The sequence below is a fragment of the Furipterus horrens genome, unplaced genomic scaffold (assembly GCF_987537825.1).
Source record: "Furipterus horrens unplaced genomic scaffold, mFurHor1.1.pri manual_scaffold_6, whole genome shotgun sequence".
Lineage (NCBI taxonomy): Eukaryota > Metazoa > Chordata > Mammalia > Chiroptera > Furipteridae > Furipterus > Furipterus horrens.
In genome coordinates, this window is record NW_028327176.1 from 52,033,259 (window position 1) to 52,056,969 (window position 23,711).

Here is a 23,711-nt window from a genome sequence, read left to right on the forward strand (position 1 = left end):
CCCTCCCAGTTTTTTCTCTACCTTATCCTTCCTTCCTTCCTTCCTCCCTCCCTCCCTCCCTCTCTTCCTTCTTTTCTATTTAATCCACCTCTTTCTTTCAGAGGTTATTACTCCAAGATTAAGAATGATCTTGCATGAGATCTACTAAGAATCAGAATGCTTCCAATGACTAGCTGGAAAAAATATAATCTTTAATTTTTTCAACCAAAGTCCATCAACAATAAGACTAAGGAAAGTTATTCAAAATAGCAAAAATTCTTCACAGATCTTCTAAAATCTAAATATGTGACACAGAGATTTCCCATTTATATGGCACTTGCCAAGTCATCTTTATAGCTTAGAATTCTTTTCTCAATTTTGTTATGAAGTAACTCTTCCTAAATTTCCCATTTTACAACTATGAAAAATGTACAGGAGCTATTTAACTAGACTACTATCTGGATAGTGGACATTATATCAAAACAAACTCTCAGCTCTGGCCCACTTTTCTGGTAATGAGGCCCCTAAGGAAGAAAAATATTTGCAGAACCTTAGAAAGAATATTTTTTGGCATACCAATAGAAAACAATGTCTTTAATGTAGTATTCTTCCACATCAAGAAATGATTTGAATATTAAAACAACTCCAAATTTCTTAAAAGATTGACCTAAACTGAAGCCATATGTACCTAGGATATTTTATACTTGTTTGCAGTCATTGTTAACTCTTACAAAAGAGTTTATTCTGCAGATTGCGTGATTTTAGCAGGCCTCTTATTTCACATTTGACCATCCCATTTCCCACAGCCAGCTTGGTGACAAATTCACAGCTCACTCATGCCACGACCAGAGGGATTCAAGCAAAAACAATCACCCAAACTAGCCAATATGGTTAATGTCATGAATTCAAAGGAAAAGTTACTGGTAGCAAGACTCAAAAATAGTATTTCAACATTATAATTAGCAACACCTTTTTAAAATTTCAAGTAAATTAGACAGTTATGAAGTACTTAAAATAACAATAACCACATAATATTTCCAAGCCACAAGATTTAATGTGACTGCTCAAGATCTGCCCTGACTCTCCCCAAAAGCACGACAGTGTGTTCCCCTTATTAAATCTATCCTTATCCATAGGTACAGTCCTAGAAAATGTTAACCTGGGCACAGGGCTGCGACGGAAGCATGGTATATGTGCTGTTCACACAAATCAAGACACAGTGAGCCTCTTGGAGTGTAAATTGCTGGCTGCATCCCCAAAGCTTGTTCTCTTCTTCCCACAGCACCAAGCTGTTTAGTTAATACTGTATTTCCTGTCTCCCATGTTGTATATGGCCATGTAACTATTTATCACGTAATGTTCCCAGAAGGGATGTGAGCACTTTGCATCAGTTGGTTAAAAGGAAACCCCTGCCTTGGCCTTCAGGTCTCTCCCTTTCCCAGTGGCTAGACTTCCAGTTACCTTTCAGCTACTCGGCTGATGATAAGTGTCCCAGTGGCGGCAAAGCAACACCACGGAAGGAACTGTGTGGTCCTCTTACCTACCTGGAATGGCTTACCATTCTAAAGCCAATGACCAATTTGTTTTGTAACAGACTGACAGTAAAATATTATAGCTGCTGACTTAGACATCATTGCCCTCCCACTTCTTTCTTTACCTGTCTGTTAAAATCCTCTTCATTCTCCATCCACATGTACTCTGCAAATGGGTTTTCCTTCTCCTCGTGCCCATTCAACCCCTGATCCTCTTTGGATTTTACGCTGGGTGATGTATTCACCACACTGGATCCGTTCATTATGGCAGAACCTACACAGAAGCCAAAGAAAGAATAAAACATTACAAGGATCAAGGAAATGAAAACCTATAATATTCAGATTCTTCCAGAAGCTTCTGAAGTTCCAAGTCAAAGTTATTAACTATAGGGGAACACAAATTGCTAATCTGTATCTGTTACAAAACTAATCATATCCTGTAGTTATCAACTATACAGATGTACAATTCTTTAAAAGTTTAAAGAAAAAAACAAGTCCTCTTTCTGCCATCTTGGAGCCTGTGGAGGCCTGCTGGGAACAGGACTTCTATAATGACAAATACATCTGGGAGGCTGAGTTCCAAGGACATTTTTGCTGGCTATAACTGGGATCTCTGGAACCAGAGGGAGCAAACAGCCCTTCTCAAAATTATAAGTGTTTATTCTTGAGATGAAACTAAATTCTATCTAGGCAAGAGACAGGCTTGTGTCTGTCAAAGAACAACACAGTGACTCCTGGTGGCAAACCGAACAAAACCAGAGTCACCTAGGGAAAGATCGCTCGTGCTCATGGAATCAGTGGCATGGCTTGTGCTAAATTCCAAAGCAACCTTCCTGATAAAGCCATTGGGCACAGAATTCGTGTAATGGTGTGCCCCTCAAGGACTTAAACTTACTGAAAAATAAATACATAAAATAGATTTGTTCGCTTGTAGGAAGAAGGGAGGGAAGGAAGGAAGGAAAGAAGGAAGGAAGGAAAGAAGGAAGGAAGGAAGGAAGGAAGGAAGGAAGGAAGGAAGGAAGGAAGGAAGGAAGGAAGGAACGGAGGGAGGGAGAGAGGAAGGAAAGAGAAAAACAAAAACAGGTCTAGGGATAGTTAGCCTTTCTAGGCAAGTGGAGGAAGGAATCTTTTCAAGGCAAATTCTGTAGGTTCTAGAACCTAATCAAGATCACATGGCTTCCTTAATGTTTAAACAAGTAAAGAAAATACATTCTTAATGAACATTGTAAGCAACTGTCTCTTACTCTGATTCTTGTTTTTTTTTAGGATGTATTTCAAAAAATAATACATGTTCATTGTATTGATAAGCAGAAAGAAGAAAATTACGGTCACTAGTTGTTCAACTAACCAGGGTAAAGAATGATTAACAATGTGGTGCATAGAACTTTCCTGGCATCCCTACTGTATTCAGGTACATAGACACACATACACATTCTCCAAGTATCCATTCTTATAGTAACAGCATGGTGTGCCATCATTTGCTTTTATTCATTTCTGTGTTTATATAGCCATGCTGTGCCCCTGGCTGGTTTGGCTCAGTGGATTGAGCGTCGGCCTGCGAGCTAAGTGTCGCTGGTTCGATCTTCCAGTCAGGGCACATCAGAGAAGGAAAACTCTGTCTCCAAAAAACCTCCGCTGCCTTGCGGCATACCTCTTCAGGGGAAAGGCTAAGGGAGTAAACCCCGACAGAAAATCCGGAGCCGGAGTCCCTAAGGCGGTTTGACGTTGTAGTCAACACCGGCAACTCCTGCGGCGCACCTGAAGCCAAGCTGTATTGACTCCGTCTTTCCCTTGGACCCTTCAGCTGCGAAGAGAGGGGGGGTCTGCTGCATGGGCAACAGCAGACCCTCCATATCACCCTGCCCAGGCTCTGTAGCTTCAGCTTCACTGGAGAGGACACTCCAGCGTCATCGCAAGATGTCGATTCAACACGGGAGGAGACAGATACCGTGTCACTCCCGAGTCGGACTGCACAACCATTCTTGGCGGTGCAGATAGACTCTTAAGAAGCTACACCATCGTCTCTCGAGACGGACGGCTGCCGACGATAGCCATGCTGTCTTTGGTGGCATTTCTAATGTTTCTATATTATAAAGGTTCCATGACTTCTTGTGTTCATTTTTTCTAATAATTGCTTTAGGATAACTCCTAAGAATAGAAATTCTATATTGGAAGGTATGTTTACTTTTTTAATTCTCTTGATTTACTGCCACACTGCCATAAGAATTTAAATTCCCATCAGCAGTACGTAAGTGCCTGTTCCTCTGCATTCATGAGTATATTATTCTTTAAACCACTGCCAATCTCATAAGAGAAAACTTGCAATTTATTGTTTACATTTAGATTTCCTTGATTTCAAATGAGGCTGAATATTTTGAGATATACTTACACCTTTTATGTTTCTTGTTTTGTAATTTTTCTGCTAAAGTACTTTGCCAATTTTTCTATCAGAATATATATCATTTCCTTATGTTTTGAAGAACTTCTATTATATTTTTCATAAAATAACTTATAAAGTGGGTCATTGCTTGAGAAGTTCTTTAGAATTATACCCACAGTATATAAAAGAGCTGATGTCTAAGAAGTGCTTGAAACTTATTTCCCCTCCACCTCACCTTCCCTCTTATATACATAGCAAACAGGACGAAAATGGAAAATAGTTGTCATTTTGGCTGAAGATAGAAAAACATGTAGCTCTGTTCATAGTCAAAATAGAGGTGCTAAGTCCTGCCAAGCATTTGATTTAACATTTTACTATGGTCACGGATTCATGTCTAAAATGGCTTGAAATAGGGGCTTTGGTTCTCAGCCATAAAGAATTTTAGGGCTTTTAATGTATCTAGGATATTTCTAGAATATGTGCTTCATCAGTGCAACACTTTAATCTCCCACAAACTTTCAGATCCACATGCTCACAGCAAAGACTAGCTATTCTTTAAGTCTAAATGAGTTTTTGGACTTTCGACTGAATTGCCTGGAAAAAGTTTATTGAGCAGTGGATATAAAAACTAGTCTTTACTGTTTCCTACAGTTTTGTTAATGACATTCAGTGTGGTTAATACCATTTTTTAAAGTTAAATATTGTGAATAACAGTTTTAAATTTTATTTTACTTCAAATACACCGCCACTAGATTCAGGTTTCGTCCATTCTTAGTTATATCTAGATACACTCACTCATTAATATCTAAGTGCCTGTTTCCCTTGCCAACTGCACCTGTGGTGCTTTGACAGAGACAAGCAAATAATTATGAAAAATTATGATCCCTGTTACAAAAGGAGAAGTAAATGGAACTATGAGAAAATAACAGAAGGATCCATTCAAGTTCAGGAGAGAAGGATGGTTAGGAAAGGCTTCCCTGAGCAAGCAACACATTGATACCTAAAGAATATCAGCTCCAATAAAGAGACAAAGAAAAAGAACATGCAAAGACTCAGAGGCAGGAAAGAACTTTCAGGAACTAAAAGGAGGTATGTAGGCATAGAGTTGGAGGGCCAAAGGAGAAGCGGTGAGAGAATGGCAAGCAAGAGCGATGAGGCTGCGGAGGCAGACAGGGCCAGATCCTGCAGGACATTACAGGCCACATGGAGGATTTTGGATTTCATGATCAAAGCAATGAAAACCATTAAAAAGGGTTCTAGATAGCATAGCAACATGATTCCATTTATACTTGTACATAACTCAGGATGCCATATGGAAAATGGACTAGATAGACCGAGAGTGAATAATGGGAGACCAGCAAGGCAGCTAATGTGCTGACCCAGATGAAGAAAATAATGGCTGCCTGGACCACGATAATGGTAGTGAGAAGAGTGTGGGCAGATTCCAAAACTATTTTTGGTTGTTTGTGGTGATGAACTTCTGTGGGGAGACAGGATGAGAAAAGTATCAAGGATAACTCTGGCATAAGCAACTGGATAAATGGTAAAGTCATTCACAGAGCTAAGGAACTCTGTGGGAAGGGAAAACTTCATCCTTGGGTGGTGATGGGAGTGACGGTAAAAGGGGTGATGAGTTCTATTTTGGATATGTTAAATTTGTAATGCCTCTGAAACACTCAAATGGTGATGTTAAGTAGGATGTCTATATGTATCAAGAACTAAAGAGCTGTGGCTAAATATAAAAAATCTGGTAACAGAAGCCATGGGACTAGAAGATATTTCCCAGGGACAAACAACAAAATGAGTTGAGAAGAGGGTCCAAATCCCAGATCTGATGTGTGCGCACATTATTTATTTATTTATCCTTTTCTCTTGCTTTTTTAATTAAAAAAATTTTTTTTTATTCCTGACACTACAGTAGTCCCTCACTATATCGCGGTTCACTTATCACAGTCTCACTGTATTGCGGGATTTTAAAAAATATTATATTTAATTATTTATCGCGGATTTTTTGCTATATTGCAGGATTTTGCGGTACTGTATACATACGTTGTTAAAGTTACGTAGGTTTAAGAGTGTAGAATAAATGTAAGGTTCCTACTTCGCGGGGGGACGGTCTGGAACGTAATACCTGCGATAAGTGAGGAAATACTGTATTACAAATGATGTGCACACATTTTTAAAAGTCAGGTAGAGGAGGAGGGTAATGTAGAAAAGGAGACTGAGAAGAAACCAGAGAATTGAGAAGGAAACCAGAAGAGTGTGTCATCAGAGAAATCAAGGGAAGAAAGAACCCCGGTATGGTGAGTTGAATGGTAGCTCCCCCCCACCCCCCGGAATCCCTAAAACCTATAAAATAGGGATCTTTGCAGATATAACTAAATTAAGGACCTTGAGATAAGTAAATCATCCTGGATTATGTCAGTAAGCCCTGAATCCAATGATAAGTGTCCTTATAAGAGAAAAGCAGAGGGAGATCTGAGACAAGAGAGAAGGAGGAAATGTGATCATGGAGGCAGAGACTGGAGTAAAGTGGCCACAAGTCAAGGAATGCCTATGGCCATAGCAGTTGAAGAGGCAAAAAACAGATTTTCCCTCCCCAACAGCCTCCAGAGGGAGTGCAGCCTGGTTACCCCTTGATTTTTTACTTCTGTCCTCCAGAACTGCCAGAGAATAAGTTTACGCTGTTTTTAGCTACCAGTTTGTGGTAATTTGTTACAGCAGCGACAGGAAACTAATACACCTAGTAGATGGGTGTGTTGAAGACTGCTGAAAGGCTGAGGAGTGTCCACAGAATTTAGGATCATGGAAGTCTATGATGAACATAATTATTAGTAAGAGGAGTTCCCAAGAAGAGAAATGAGGGTGAGAGGCAAATGAAGGTATGACTTGCAGGTGATGGTAAGTATGAGATAACCTTTTCAAGGAGTCCAGCTGCCAAGGAAAGGGATAGGAATGAACAAAAACTGGAGGGATGAGAGGTCTCTGGAAACTTTATTTTTTAAAGAGTGGAGAGTCGAGAGCATGCTTAAATTTTCACAGAAAGGTTCTAGTGGAGAGGAAGAGGCTACAAATTCAGGAGAAAGAAGGAATAACTAAGTATCAGGCATGGGAGGGTAAGAGGAGATACTCATTTGATCTTTTGAATAGCTAATACATTCCCATGTTTCAAAATCTAAATGCCTGGTATTCTTAATCAGTAATAGAGAGCTACATAGTGAGCATAAAGTCATAGCTGAGGGAAGGAGAGCAATCGGGAAAGAGATGTGATCGGGAGAGAAGTGGCCCATTGGCCCATCACAAAGCCACGTGAAATGCAGATTTTACTTCTCTGGGTCAGGAATGCTTATGTTCCCCTACTGCAAGTCTCCCTGCCAGACAGTTGCTAGATAAACCTACCAAATTCCAACTTTGTGACTTTGTTTCATCGTCTAATTTCTCACAGGGCTGTGTATATGTGTATGTAGGTATATATATATATACCTACATACACATTTTAAAGCTTCATAAGCAATATGAAAAACAATTTTATAAAGCCTCTTAAATTCATGTAGAACATATTTTTATATGGCATGTTATACTCTGCACTAAAGTAATTTCTCTGTTTCTCTGTTTCCCTGTTTTACAAAGTAAACAAACCCATCAGCTTTTCTCTATCATTTGGTGGAAGATCAGGGTGGAAAGGAGGAAGGATTAGCAGTTCAGCTTTTATGGAAGGTGGAGCGGGGAGGACAGGTAGTATATGCATATAGAGGTTTTAAAAATTTCAGGTCCATCTCTCATTACAATGATCTAGTCCCCTCTATTTCCATTTCCTTTGTTCTCAGGGAAGCTGAATGGTCTTTAATAGAAAATAAGGGAGTGACCACCCTGCTAAGCTTTCCTATATTGCCCTCAACACACAATGCTCCATTAGTTATCTTCCATTTGATACAAGAAAAAGGCTTGCTAATAGAATATCAATGCCCTCGTTAACCACACAGAAAACTGAACTGACCAGCAAAATTGGAAGCTGACAAGCAGCTTTCAAAAGCTTATTGCCTCACAAGTAAAAAGGAAAATTTAGGTTTCCTAATAGAAAACACATTAAAAACAAAAGTAAATTACAAACAGAATTTTAACTCAGGCTGCCAGATTAGAAAGACAATATAAATAGAACATAATCTCTGTTGTGTCCTATACTGACCTACTGATGAAATGCACTCTGAAAATCTGGATACAAACACTCTGGGAAGAATGACAACACTGAACATAATTACTACATAGTCTAGTACTTAGACCTGAGCCCAGAATATAAAATAGAAACACACTCAAATAGGATTAAGACTGCATTTAGCAAGTGTTGAGAAGGTCTATTTCTATTCAGTGGTTCTCTAGAGCACATCAGAATCACCTGGAAACTTTCCATATCATACCCTTCAAATATTCTGATTTTGTTACAGAAACAGGGGTGTCTAAAAAACCCCTGAGCTTGCAGCTAGGGGATGGGGAGAAGGAAGCAGCTTTCAGGATGCCTTCACATGCCTGAGGCTGGTGGCTAGTGTCTTTGTTATGCAAAATGGCTTTAATGCATCCAATGCCTCAGGTAGATGGGAGGGGTCTTGGCCCAGGGGATGGTATGGAAAAAGCACGCAGAGCCTGCGTGAGGTGCTGTGAATGGTCAGAACTGAGTGACATGCATCACAGGACAGTCAGGGATCTAAAAATAAGCGGCAGACATTTTAACAAGGCTGACCATACGGATTTAACAGGAACTGACGATGCAGTTTTAAGGAAGGGACGTACCTTGCTGCTTTGAAAAATTCTCCATGTGGATTACAAAGGACTACCCATGCAGTTTCAGAGAAGGAAAACTCTGATTCCAAAAAACCTCCGCTGCCTTGCGGCATACCTCTTCAGGGGAAAGGCTAAGGGAGTAAACCCCGACAGAAAATCCGGAGCCGGAGTCCCTAAGGCGGTTTGACGTTGTAGTCAACACCGGCAACTCCTGCGGCGCACCTGAAGCCAAGCTGTATTGACTCCGTCTTTCCCTTGGACCCTTCAGCTGCGAAGAGAGGGGGGGTCTGCTGCATGGGCAACAGCAGACCCTCCATATCACCCTGCCCAGGCTCTGTAGCTTCAGCTTCACTGGAGAGGACACTCCAGCGTCATCGCAAGATGTCGATTCAACACGGGAGGAGACAGATACCGTGTCACTCCCGAGTCGGACTGCACAACCATTCTTGGCGGTGCAGATAGACTCTTAAGAAGCTACACCATCGTCTCTCGAGACGGACGGCTGCCGACGACGACGACCCATGCAGTTTACAAGGAGGCTAAGAATCCACGAGATTCTGGATTAAAAGCTGGTGGACACCATAACACAGACGAGGTCTCCCTAATCAGAACTGAATGATTGGCAGCTACTGGTAAAGCTGAACTGTGTTTAGAAATTAGGAAAACGGTATCTCTAACTTTTCTAAAACTAGCCTGGTTTGGTAGAGGGGAGGCAAGGATATGTCTATGGGTGTTTTAACATAAGACTTAACAGCAGAAATCTGCAAATAATTAGATCTGTATAACTGTAAAATAAACAACTCTTTTTCTTTTCACTAAACTCTGGTATTGAGAGTTATAATTCCGCTGGCGGGCAATCGGGCCCCTAACTAGACAGCCCGTGGGTTTGTTTTCAATTGGAGCAGTCCAGGGGTTCTGTAACAATTTGTTAGGCCTAAGCCAAGACCCAACATTTGTATTTTTGCTTATTAACTGCTATAGGTGATTCTGATTATAGAAAGACTAAAGATTAAGGACAGTTTTTTTCAAAATACTGGAAAACTCTACATGGAACAGTCCAAATCTCAATTGCCCTAATTCCTACTGAGTAGTTCCCAAATTGATATTCTACAAAACACCAGTCTTGTGACTGCTTGTTAGGGGGGAAAAAAAATCCATGGACAAGTAAATTCATTGCTCTGAGAAGTTCTGTTTAACTTTAACTATCAAGCAGTCCCCTAATTGCTTTTATTATTTATTTATTACGTTTTTTAATCTAACAGTTACTAACAACACACAAACTTTTAGAAACCATGATGCCTTTAGGATATTCTGTGACATTGCTATTACCTATTGGAAAAGTACAGGACAGACATAAAATACACTCCGTAAAGCATTTAAAGGTACTTCCAAAGGTAGAATCAACAGACTTGCCTACAGTTGAGGTCAAGTTCTTTGTACCCAGCCTTGCACTCAGATTCCACACCTGCAGGTTAAGGCCATCAATTGTCCTCCAAGAATAATATCAAATGGTCCTACATCAGAGACTTTGATTTCTCCATATCCAGCTCCAAAAAAGATATATGCTATTAACAGGGGAAATACTGAGAACTAAAATCTTTAGCAGATAACACTAGTCAAAAACATTCCAAAGGACAAATTATTACATGTGAAATATGTGTAACTTTTCTCAATAACAAAGGCCTCAAGTGTCTTCAATTGATCTGATAATAGTTTGACTTGTTTTTTAAATGCATACCAGAAATGCCACTATAAAAGCCTGAAACGATCTCTGCTTAAGATCTCCCCAACCTCCACCCCTATTTCATATTTGATTATATATGTATTTGAGTGCATATATTATACACATATACATTATTTGTTTTGGAAACAGTCTATTATAACCTGAGAAGTTTCTTTTTTAAGATTTTATTTATTTCTTTTTAGAGAGAGGGGAAAGGAGGGGGAAAGAGAGGGAGAGAAATAACTATGAGAGAGAAATAATGATTTGTTGCCTCTCACGCATACCCTGACTAGGAATCGAATCTGTAACCCAGGTAGGTGCTCTGAATGGGATTCAAACCGGCAACTTTAGGTCTGTAGAACGATGCCCAACCAACCTAGCCACACCAGTCAAGTAGAAGTTTCTTGAGGGTAAGAATCGAGCCTTTTACAGCTTCTAGCATGATTTTGTGTACCAATTCCCCACTAAATAATTTGTTGACTGCCATTTCTAGAATGCTGTATTCTAAATCCCTTTCCTAGGAAGACTGCTTATGCCTTTATAGGGGCTAGGATCTGCAGCTAAGCACTTTCATTGAGTATTAAGTTATTCTCGATAGCCAGTGTGATGCCATCACTCAGAAATCTGTTCTTGATAGGTTAAATTACTCTAGAGGGGGGAAAAACCCTCCCACTTCTATTCTTGGAACCATTTTTACATGTTCTTATTTACTATTTTAGCATTTACTAACACCAGGTAACTTACACTCTCCTCAAGAGCTGCACGTTAGGCATAAAAAGCTTGGCACAGTACAGTTACCTAAACTAGAAAAAACCCATACCACGAGTCCCAAGAAAAATCACCGGAGACCACATATTTATTTTGTATCTTCCTGGCAAAAAAAGGATAGTTTGCCCCAGTAAAGTGAGGAGAGGGCAGCCAAGCAGTCTAAATACATATATAATGAGGTAGAGAAAACTGTATTCACTGGAAGTCTTTTCAGAAAGGGTACCATTTTTGGTGGGAGAAACTCCTTGAAAATTAATTTGGATTAGGAGAATCCTTGAGGGATGAGGGTAAGAACAGAACTGTTCAATCAGAGAAAGGGGAACATTTCTCTAGCTAATGGGGGCACAGCGCTGGAACAAGTAAAGAAAGAAATACTCAAAAGGGTACATTTCAGATAGTGAAAGGCTCACACTGCACAATGTGATCTCTACTCAAAGACCTTCAATTTTCAGTAAAAGTGCTAGGGCCATAGAAGGCTTGAGGGCCTATGGGTTTTTTCTTCTTCTTTCTTTCTTTTTTTATTTTTTTGATGTGGAAACCATTGAAAAGGTAGAATTTTACATCTAAATTGCAAGGGCAAAACTGGATTGGAAAGGTAAGTCATCAATTCGGAAAGTATTTGAAGGAAGTTTATCCAGACCTACAAATGAAAGAGAGGGCTTCACTGGACAATTGGGTTACAAAGATCAACAAGTAATTTACCCAAAAACGGGGAAAGATGAGAAAAAAAAAACAACAGCATTTCTAAGTACTTCACTAACATTCTCTCTTTTAATCTTCACAACAATCTTCGCAGAGAGGTGCTGTCATTACTGTGGTTTTTCAGATGAATTCTCCACTATTCAGAGATTCAACACCTTCCCTAAGAAACAACACTAGTAAGTGCCATATTGGGGCTTCAGTTTAAGTCCTTCTGTCCCCAAAGCCCATGCTTTTAGCCACTATCCTACCCTCTCACACTTCCCACTTTAGTTCCAAGACGACTATGCTATAAAACTCTGATTTTTCTTAAATATTGCTAATGGGAATAGAGGAACCAGGCTGAAGAAAAATGCTATTCAATGGTAAGACCAGGTCTTTGGAAAGAAAATACAAACAAGGTCACACCACATGCTAGCGTGTTTAAATCAAAATAAATTATATTCCCTACCATAAACATTCAAAGTTGTCAGAAAGCTTTCTAAAACACAATGTAGATTTGGGGGCTTCGTCCCCAGACATTCTGAATCATGATCTCTGAGCCTGCAGGTATTTTTAAAGACTTGCTGAAGTATTTTTATGTAGTCAGCTGAACATTGACCAGCCTGTGGTGAATTAAGAAAAATTAGGACCACATAGTGTTTTTCATTAGGTTAAATTTAATCAATTTAAAGAACTGCTTTTTTGCATTGAATTAAGGCCTTGCTATGTCTTTTGGTGTTAAAATATCCTTTTATAGAATGGTATTAGTAAGAATGTTTTTACAATCCCTACTTTTAAAAAATTGTAATTGTATGTTGTCCTCAAAATATTTTTGAAAATTTACTGGCCTGTGAAATCCTAAAGATTGAGTATCTCTGATCTAACCACTCTTGGAAATTGTTTGCGATGTGCGGCCAAGCTTCAGAAGCACTGGTCTAATCTGTAGGATCTGGTTCTGTTCTTCTTTTCCTCAAAGTCTTCTCTGAAGAAAAGGGGGACGAAACAAGAACATTTCCAAGTAGGGAGTGTGCGCAATGCACTGCTTGCAATATCAGTTATTCCTTCAACAGTCAATGCTGAACCAGCTGATCAACTTGAAAAACTGAGGCAGTTAGTTGGCAGTAGTGTTAGAAACAAGGACATAGTGACTCTCAAACCAGTGAAAAGTCATTAGTAACAAAGGGCAAATGTAATTAAAGGGTCTTAAGGGCAAATGTAATTAGAGGGTCTCTGAGAAGGGAGCTGACATCACTGGCATATCTACAAACCACAGAAGGGGCATTTAGATAACCGTGTTAGATTGTAACTCCGGAGTAACCAGTAATGGAGAAACGGGGAAGAAGGAGCGGGGAGGGGGAGCTAATTGCGTTAGGGCGGGGAAGCTAATCGCTCTCACTTTAGGGCAAAGAAGATAATCACTTTAGGGTGGCAATTTCAGGGTGGGGAAGCTAAGACTATAAAACCAGTTTCCTTTGTCTACTTGGCGCGCACATTCTCCTGGCTGTGAGGGTGCGCCCGGCTCTGCAGACTCGGGAATAAAGGCCTCGTTTTACTGCTCAAGTCCTGTGTCCCAGTTTTTATTGTGAGCGTTTCTCACAATTTGGGGGCTCGTCCGGGATCCTCCGCCTGTGTGCGGGAAGGGCTCTGAGCCAAGGCGGGGAGACGCGTCCTACCCGCTTTTGGGTGGCCTGCTTGACCCAGGGCCCACGCGCCTCAGTGTCCGGAAACGACCCGAGACTTCTTGTTGGGACAGCAGTGGATCGACGCAGGGGGAAACAAAAGCAAACACCGCGGCAACTAGGCAACCTCGTGCACGGGCCAAGGTAGGAAAATTGGACTTAAGTACCGCCTTGGTGGTTGGGCATCCTCGGGAAGCTGATTATGCGTGTGGCTGGTACGAGTTGTGCGTGTGGCTGGTACCAGTTGTGTGTGTGGCTGGTACGAGTTGTGGAGTGCCTCTCCGCTGGGTCCGCTGTCCTGTGAGGGAGACGGCCGGAGTGCCACCTCCGCTGGGTCCGTTCTCCCATTAGGGAGACGGCCGGAGTGCACCTCCGCTGGGTCCGTCCTCCCGTGAGGGAAACGGCCGGAGTGCCACCTCCGCTGGGTCCGTTCTCCCGTGAAGGGAAGCGGCCGGAGTGCACCTCCGCTGGGTCCGTTGTCCCGTGAAGGAAACGGCCGGAGTGCCACCTCCGCTGGGTCCGTTGTCCCGTGAAGGGAAGCGGCCGGAGTGCCCCTCCGCTGGGTCCGTTGTCCTGTGAGGAAATGGCCGGAGTGCCACCTCCGCTGGGTCCGTCCTCCCATTAGGGAGACGGCCGGAGTGCACCTCCGCTGGGTCCATTGTCCTGTGAGGGAAGCGGCCGGAGATGAACGAAGCATCTCGGTCTGTGTGCAAGTAAGCGAGTGTGGAGTGCCCCTCTGCTGGGTCCGTTAGGTTGAGAACACAGCCGGATTCAGCCATGGGAATCAGCTGAGGATGGGAAATGGAAATTTTAGGCCTAGGGGTGGGGACCAAAAGTAAGGAAAAACAGACAATGGTAAATTATTGTTGTTTCCTTTGGCCAAAGGAACCCATTTGGGGGAAATCTGTCTTCTAGCCCCGATTTGGGTCTGATGAATGTTGGGTTTGTTAAGCCCTGGTCTTATATGTGTGTTCAGCTTTTTTGGATTGTTTGTTTGTTTGTTTGTTTTTGGAGAAAGAGGAGAGGGGCATCGCTGTGTGGTTGCCTCTCGCTCATGCCCCCAGTTGGGGACCTGGCGTGTGGCCTGGTCGTGTGCCCTGACTGGGAGTTGAACCGGCGACACTTGGTTCGCGGGCTGGTGCTTGGTCCACTGGGTCACAACAGCCAGGGCCAGGCATCAGCCTTTAAGGAAGAGAGGGAATATACTCTCTGCTGATCACCACCTACCAGCAGATCCGCAGGTCTCTTCCCTGTAAAAAAGAAAAAGAGAAGGCCTGGGACCCTCTGTCCTGTCTCCCACTGCCTTATAGCCCTGGCCAGCCGGCGGCCAACTGGGCAGAGGCACCGTGGACGGACAGTACAGACGGAAGAGGCCAGGAACACCTAGCAGATACCCCACCAGTATCCGCCCCCATGACACCTACGGCGCTGGTGGCAACTTATCTAAATTAAGAAAGGAATTGAAACAATGTAGTCAAGACCTAAAGAACTTCCCCGTTCCCTCAGAGCAGCCGGTTTCCCCTTAGGGAAGTCTCCATGGGTCCAGGACATATTAGATATGTCAAATGCTCCTTCAACAAGCACTGAAGTTAGAAACTTCAAGTGCAATATGAAGCGCTTGGTAAAGGACCCCCTTGGACTGGCAGAATAATTAGATCAGTTCCCCGGACCCAGCATATACATGTGGACAGAATTAATGTCTATACTAGACATCTTCAGTGGGGAAGAGAAGGGAGTGATCAGACGGGCTGCTATGAGGATATGGGAAAGGGAACATCCCCCCGGTCAGGAAATTGTCCCGGCCTAACAGAAGTTTCCCAGTATAGACCCTGATTGGGATAACAGGCCGGAGGCTAGGGCTCAAATGAAAGACCTTAGGAGCCTCATCATCAGGGGAATCAAGGAGTCCGTTCCCCATGCACAGAATGTCTCCAAGGCATTCGAAATACAGCTCCATCAGATCCCTGCAGAAGCTTAGGGACAAAATGAGGAAGTATTCTGGTCTAAATCCAGAGAATGCTGTGGGACAGGGACTCTTAAAAGTCACCATTGTAACAGAAACTGGCCAAATATTTGTAAGAAATTGCAAAAAGTAAATGAATGGGCCAAATAAAGCAACTGAAAAACTCCTTAGGAAAGCTCAGAAAGCGTATGTTAGAAGAGAAGAGGAGAAGCAGGAACTTCAAAAAGCTGCAGAATATCTCTGCAAATCTAGGAACTTTTAGCTGCCAGATACTGAGTTTAAGTACAGTTCTTCGCCGTGTGGAAAAGAACAAGGATTGGAAGCATGTTATGGTCAAATCTAAAGCAGTAAAGGGTATTTAGAAAGTTTGTGAATGTTGCAGAAGGTCTGAGGAAAGTTGTAATTATAAAAAAGAAAGAAAGTTATGGAAGCTTTAAACCTGGGAAAAGAAAACCTCAGCTGCTTGTGTTCTGTTTATGCTCTGAAAGGAAAAATTGAGGTTTCCCAGGGAAATTTTAAAACTTCACATGAAAGAAAGGGAATCAAAAGAAGTGTAAAGCATGTAAATGAAAAATTTGTTAGAAATTTATAAAGGTTTTGAGAAGAAATTGTATGGTTTTAGTAATAGAAGGTATAATGCATGGAAATGCAGTTTTGAAGGACAAGGATTTTCCTTCACGCCTTTATATTTTTCTCCCTACGGGAACCCTCCAGTATTTGGCATTGTAAAGAAGTAAGAAGTGACATAAGGTTCCTTTGCATAAAACTAATAAGACCAGTTGCTAATGGTGGTTTTTGTCAGCCGAGGCTTTGACTGGAATGTCATGCCTGAAGGAGGCATGCCTAGGCTAATGCAAGCCCATGAGGGAAAGGCCTAGCACCTTGGGTGGTTGTGCGGTCCATGGCAATCTTTCTAGGGAAGAAACAAAGGTTGCTTCCCTGATAAATGGCTAGGAGGAAACTTTAGGCACAATGGAAAGCTTGAAGAATTTGTAAAAAGCATGGGTTTTACAGGCAAGGCCAGATGGCAGGTATGTGGCTCAGCTTCTGTGCCCAGAGGGCAGACTAAAGGTAATCCTGAAGGTTCCTTGTGTAAGTTCCAGCAAAGCAGACTTAAAAGATTTATGCTATCAATGGCTGCTCTTGTTGTATTTATGCAAATGAACAGGCTAAATTAAAACTGGACTTAATGCAGTCCCTTTAATAACGAGGAGGGTAATCTTAGGGAGAAAAATCATGATTTGAGGAAGATCACAATGCTCAGTGGTAGACTATAAACTAGTGCAGCTAACTGTGTCTATAAAGTTCATTTTAATTCAAAGTTTGTTTTCATTCGAAAGTTAAAACAGGTCTGTGACATCAACAATGCTTAATTTACAGGCAAGAAGAATATCAAATGCCTTGCAACTGGATATCTTCCCAATAAGACAGTCTTGCAAATTTAAAGACTGGTTTGTGAATTGTGTTGTGTGAATTAACATGTGTGTGTGTTTCTGTTTTCATAGGGCATAAGCCTATGATCTAATTTCCTGAGTGGTTGTCTGTACATACAAGCCGCACTTAAGAAGCCCATCTGCATTGCTGCCTCCTGAGACTCAACAGTTTGGCTGAACTAAGTGGTTGGGTTGGCGAAGTATGGGTTGGTCAATGGGCTTCATTTTAAAACTGGTCTCTCTTTTGCTTAAAATAACTTTCACCAAAGTGCTCCTTCCCCAAACTGCCAGCCTCTCCAGTGCAACCCTCTTCTAACACTTAACCAGCCACAGGCCTTAAGTCAGAAACCCCATGTGGCTACCAGAGTTTATGGCTTAGGAGTGGATGTATCTGGCATAGATCCAGTAAGATGGCTAGGTCTTCACTTAGTGACAACTCCTCCTTCCCTAGAAAATCTAACTTCTCTCAGCTAGATCTCAGAAACACCTCAGAAAAGACCCCAGAATAATCCAGCCAAGGTAAAAGTTTTTAAGGTATTAAACCTCAGACAAACCTTAGAGATAGAGATTGGGTACGGAGACGCAAATGCTTGGGTAGAATGGGTCAAATTTGCTGTTAATTCCCTGAATAAACGCAACTGTTATGCTTGTACCACAGGGAGACCCCAGGCACAGGTCGTACCATTTCCACTAGGCTGGGACTCTGACCCCTCGGGAATGGCCTGTATGCTCGCTCTCTACCAGGATGAGAATGCATGGGGAAATGGGACTTGCAGAAGCTTGTCTCTCCTCTTCCCTCTATAAGGAGTAATGGGACTCAATCCCTCCCTTCATACTCAGTGGGGCCCATGAATTACTCTTCTTGCCTCTCTAGGTGGGAAGCGAATTCGGGTACCCCTGTGGAAGAACTCCTAATATGCACTCATACCAGAAATGCGAGCCACCTTTACAGTGGGGCCAGCAACTATATTCCCCTCCGAATCCCCAGGTCAGATGTCTGGTGGTATTGTGGGCAGAGGAGTCTCTGGAAAATCCTACCTAACAGGTGAAGTGGAACCTGTGCCCTGTTCAATTGGCTATCCCATTTACCCTAGCATTTCCAAAACCGATCCAGACTGCCCCTGTTAAGAAAAAAAGGTCAGTGGCGCCTGGTGAATCCTATAATCCTCATATCTATAGTGACGCCATTGAAGTCCCCAGAGAAGTTCCAGATAAGTTTAAAGCTTGAAATCAGATAGCAGCAGGGTTTAAGTCAGTGCTCTTCTGTTGATTAGATAAACTACATTTATTATAACCAACAGAGGTTTATCAATTATACTAGGAATACTATAGAAGGAATCGCTCAACAATTAGATGCCACCAGTTGAGTGGCTTGGGAGAACAGGATGGCACTGGATATGATGCTGGCAGAAAAGGGAGGTGTATGTGTAATGCTTGGGGGGCAGTGTTGCACCTTTATCCCTAATAATACAGCCCCTGATGGATCTATCACTAAGGCTCTGCAGGGACTAACTATCTTAGCAAATAAGCTGGCAGAAAACTCAGGTATTGATAATCCCATAACAGGATGGTTAGAAAACTGGTTTGGCAACTGGAAAGGAATGATCTCATCAGCTCTGGTAGCCCTCATAGTGGTAGCAGGTGTCCTCACAGCTTTAGGCTGTTGTATTATTCCATGCGTCAGAGGTTTGGTTCAAAGGCTAACTGAGACTGCACTAACTAAACAAATGCCAGCAACTTTTCATAATCTCCTCCTCCAAGAGACCAAAGGGAATCCTAACTATAAGGAAGAAAGTTGAGAAATCCTCCTTAAATTTGAAGGGATAAATAGAATGGTTTGAGTAGTCAATTTTCCAAAAGAGACAGGGGGGAATTGTTAGAAACAAGGACATAGTGATTCTCAAACCAGTGAAAAGTCATTAGTAACAAAGGGCAAATGTAATTAAAGGGTCTTAAGGGCAAATGTAATTAGAGGGTCTCTGAGAAGGGAGCTGACATCACTGGCATATCTACAAACCACAGAAGGGGCATTTAGATAACCGTGTTAGATTGTAACTCTGGAGTAACCAGTAATGGAGAAACGGGGAAGAAGGAGCGGGGAGGGGGAGCTAATTGCGTTAGGGCGGGGAAGCTAATCGCTCTCACTTTAGGGCAAAGAAGATAATCACTTTAGGGTGGCAATTTCAGGGTGGGGAAGCTAAGACTATAAAACCAGTTTCCTTTGTCTACTTGGCGCGCACATTCTCCTGGCTGTGAGGGTGCGCCCGGCTCTGCAGACTCGTGAATAAAGGCCTCGTTTTACTGCTCAAGTCCTGTGTCCCAGTTTTTATTGTGAGCGTTTCTCACAGTAGGACAAGAGAAATTACATAGCAGACAAGTGAGAAAAATTTGTTGAAGCAAATTTCCTCTGTGAGAAGATGAGGTTTCCAGAGTTTGCTTTCTCTTCAACTTGAAGTTTCTATATCATGCTCAAGTTCAGAACAGTTATCTTTGTCTATATAAAAAAATAATTTAAGTAATATATGCATGTATGTGTGTTACAGAAACAGGGGAGTCCAAAAATCCCCAGAGTTTGCTGCTGGGGGATGGGGAGAAGTAAGCAGCTTTTCAAATGCTTCCACATGCCTGAGGCTGGTGGCTACTGTCTTTCTTATGCAAATGGTTTAATGCATCCAAAGCCTCAGGCAGATGGGAGGGGTCTTGAACCAGGGGACGGTATGGAAAGCACACAGAGCCTACGTAAGGACCTGTGAATGGTCAGAACTGTTTGCAACGCCCACTGTGTCAGATGACGCAGTCAGGGATATATAAGCAGCTGCAGACTCTCTCAGACTCTCGCTCTGAGACTCTCTCAAGCTCTCTTTCGGGCTCTGGCTCTCACTGGCGCTCTGACTCTCACTCTCTGACTCGGGCTCTCACTCGCGCTCTGGCTCTGGCGCTCAGACTCTCTCAGACTCTCGCTCAGACTCTCTCTGGCTCTTGCTTGTGCTCTCACTCTGGGACTCTCGCTCTCTGGCTCTCGCTCTCGCTCTGGCGCTCTGACTCTCTCGCGCGCTCGCTCTCGGGCTCTAGCTCTCTCTCTCTGGTTTGCTCTCTCGCTCTCTCGTGTGCTCCCTCCATGTGGCTTGGAGAAGGAGTCTCCAGGCTGCTTTAAGAGGCTCTCGCCATGCAGTTTTGAGAAGGAGAGAAGATCCACGCGGTTTTGCAGGAAGAAGGCAGTTTGCAAGGAGGCTGAGAATCCAGGTGGTTCTGCATTGAGAGCTGGAGGGCACCACAGCACAGAAAGGACCTCCCCAATCAGACTGAATGATTGGCAGCTGCTGGTAAAGCTGAACTGTGTTTGGAAAGTAGGGAAACAGTTTCTCTGACTTCCCTAAAACTAGCCTGGTTTGGAAGGGGGGGAGGCAAGGATATGTGTTTGTGGGTATTTTAAAGAGCATAAGACTTAATAACAGAAATCCGCAAATAACTAAATCTATATAACTGTTAAATAAACAATTCGTTTTCTTTTCACCAAACTCTGGTATTGAGAGTTATAATTTTGGTGGCAGGCAATCGGGCCCCTAACTAAAGAGCCCATGGGTTTGTTTTCAACTGGAGCAGCCCAGGGGTTCTGTAACATGTGTATCATATGTATGTATATATGTGTGTGTATCTATCTATCTATTCCTCCATAGCTGTCTCCCATATCCAGTTTCTATGCCAGGTCTATGATTTTGGCCTTCCTTTTTCATCTGCAGAGGGATTACAAGAACTACTAGTATTTCCTCAAACAATACAATGACAAATCATTGGAACAATTAAAAATTCATAACACTTCTGATGTTTTATGCAGCAGACTATGTTCTCCAACATTACAATAAGATAAAGAAATTCCAGTGATTTCATTTTTTTGGAAAAAGCTTCTTATTCTCTTTAATTATTGTTTTTAAAACATTTCAAGAATATCTTTAAAAAACACATAAAACTTTCAATTTAATAAGCACTCAGTTATTTAACATTAAAAAAAATTACTGGACCCTTCTAAAGCAAGGCCAAATGTTAAGTAATGGGAGAGAGAAAAGGACATTTAAATAACCCCCGTTTTCATGGGATTAATCATTAAATCCTATCTGACCAGAGTCCCCAGGTCTCCAAGCCTTGCAAATGAAACAATTTTTTACTTGATATTTGGCTAGGAGTTACAATCATGAAAAGAGAATTGTGCTGTGTCACGGTGTATTACTAATTACCTGACCAAAACACTATGCTGGCAGCAGACGGCTGAATCTTTCATGATTTGCTCCATAACCTATGCAACGCTCCCAGACCAAATTCAACCTTTAGAATTAGATTTCTAGTATTTACAATTAGTATACAGCAGTGGTTCTCAAAATATAGCCCCTGGCCCAGCAGCATCAGTATCACCTCAGACAGGAACTTGTTAGAAATGCAAATTATCAGACCCCACCCTAGAAGTTCTGGGTGGGGCCCAGCAATCTGTTGAAATAAGCCCTTCAGGAGATTCTGAAGCAATCTAAATTTGAGAACCACTGGTGTACAGCAAGTAGAAAAATGTGTTTCTTTTCTTTTTTAAAAAGATTTACTTACTTATTTTTAGAGAGAGGAGAGGGGAAGGAGAAAGAGGAGAGAAACATCAATGTGTGGTTGCCTCTCGAGCGCCCCCACCTGGGGACCTGGCCTGCAACCCAGGCATGCACCCTGACTGGGAATCAAACCCAGGACTCTTCGGTTCCCAAGTCAGTGCTCAGTCCACTGAGCCACACCAGCCAGGGCAACCTTTGTAGGTCCAAAGCCAGGGCTACTGCATAGCAGTCTATCTTAGTATGAAATAAAGACATCCAATTTAAAAACAATCTTCTCCTAACTCCCACCCTCAATCAAATATGTTTTATTTTTATGAGTTAAATAAGAAAACATGTTGCAATGAGAGATTTCGGCATCTGTACCCATCAGCCTGAATACATACAATACATTTTCATACATCTAAAGTTTTAAATAAGGATCTTTATAATGTGAGTCTCAGACACATTAGGAATTCTATAATAAAACATGAGCTAAGTCTGAAACTTACTAAAGAAGTAAAGTGGAATTATTTGCTCCATCTTAGAACTGCATTCAACAGGGAGTTAAAGGTTAGGATTTTTTTTCACCTTTATATTTCCAAGTTAATAAAATTAAGTCAGAACACCCTATTCTTCAAAAGCTTCGAGCCCAGCAAAGTTTTATTACATAACTTCTTGCTTTCAGTGGAATGAAGCAGAACCCTGATAGGCACGCTGTATATCTTTGACACTGCAGAACTCAACAATTATATCTGTTCACTATTAAAACAAAGGTCCTGTAAAACATCCAGATAATGAGTGTAATACTAGAGTACTAGCTTTGGCAATAAAAAGACCAAGAACACCATTATCAACCTAAAGTCAGCTCTCACTAGATAATTACATTCTGTTCTGCTCCTATGTACACTAAAATCACTGAGATTATGGCATTTTACATTGGGCAAGACCAGTTGTGGACTGGTCCTACAGTGCCTACTTTCAAAAAGCAGATAATTCCTATGCAACTGTTTCAGAGCACAAAGAAATGAAAAGCGTCCTTTAGTTATTAATATACAGGTAACTCAACACATTAAAAAGAACAAAATTAGCTCAAAAGAAAAGTACAGACCTATTTTTATGCTACAAACATATAAGTTCAAATAAAACATGAGCAAATAAAATCAAGCAATTTATTTAAAACAAAACCACTTTGATCAAATAGGGTTCAGCCCAGAAATGCAAGATGGTCTAAAATAGAGGAATATAAAAATGTATTTTATCATATTAGGCAAAGGGGAAAAAAAAATACATAAATACCTCAATATTTGCCAGAAATGTATTTTAAAAACACATTAAAAAATCATTGTGGAGCCCTGACTGGTATGACTCAGCTCATTGGGCATTGTTCCACAAAGCAAAAAGTCACCCAGTTCGACCCCTGGTCAGGGCACATGCCTGCGTTGTGGGTTCAGTCCCCAGTCAGGTGCATGCAAGAGGCAAATGATCCATGTTTCTCTTCCACATTGATGTTTCTCTCCCTCTCTCTTCCTCCCTTCCCCTCTTTCTAAAAATAAATAAAATCTTTAAAAATCATTTTAGAATGGAATACATTTTTAAAAAAGAAATAAAACCAAGCTTCTTCATTGCAATCAATATACTCACAAAAGCATCTCTCTGTCTCAAAACTTCAGTGCATTCCCATTAAAGAAAGGAAGAAGATTAGGAACGTGCACTATCATGACTACTTGTAACTTTTAATGCTACCATCCAATGCAATCTATCAAGAACGCAGGATAAGAGGTACAACTATCATAAATCACTTGAAAACTATTAGAGACAGCAAGAACTTAGTAAGACTGGTTGCAAAATAAACATACAAAATGGCTTTCATATAAACTAACAACCAGTTTAAAAAAAGAAAAAAAGACCTAAATTATAATATCACACACACACACAAAATCTACTAATTCAGAATAAAGCTAATAAATATATAGAATATAAAACAACATATTGCAAGAATTTTCAGATGACCTGAATATGCCGATTGGTGTGGCTCAGTGGGTTGGATGTCATCCTAAAACCAAAAGCTCACAGGTTTGAGTCACAGTAGGGGCACATGCCTGGGTTGCTGGCCAGGTCTCCAGTTGGAGGTATGTGAGAGGTAACCAACTGATGTTTCGCTCACACATTGATGTTTCTTTCCCTCTCTATCTCCCTCCTTTCCCCACTCTCTAAAAATAAATTAATTAATTA

At 41.6% G+C, this 23,711-nt stretch overlaps 1 protein-coding gene and 1 pseudogene across 2 annotated transcripts in view; one reads left to right on the top strand and one right to left on the bottom strand.

Annotated features, from left to right (window-relative positions):
• Positions 1-23,711, bottom strand: part of PAIP2B (poly(A) binding protein interacting protein 2B) — a 37,237-nt gene that overhangs the window by 2,543 nt on the left and 10,983 nt on the right. For both annotated transcript variants that reach the window (XM_090280287.1, XM_090280288.1), the window contains one exon: positions 1,637-1,785. In XM_090280287.1, coding sequence (XP_090136413.1) covers positions 1,637-1,774 — 138 coding nt within the window. In that variant the 5' untranslated portion in view covers positions 1,775-1,785. The remainder of the gene's footprint in view (positions 1-1,636; positions 1,786-23,711) is intronic.
• On the top strand, positions 2,045-2,400 carry LOC150006193 (large ribosomal subunit protein eL33 pseudogene; annotated as a pseudogene).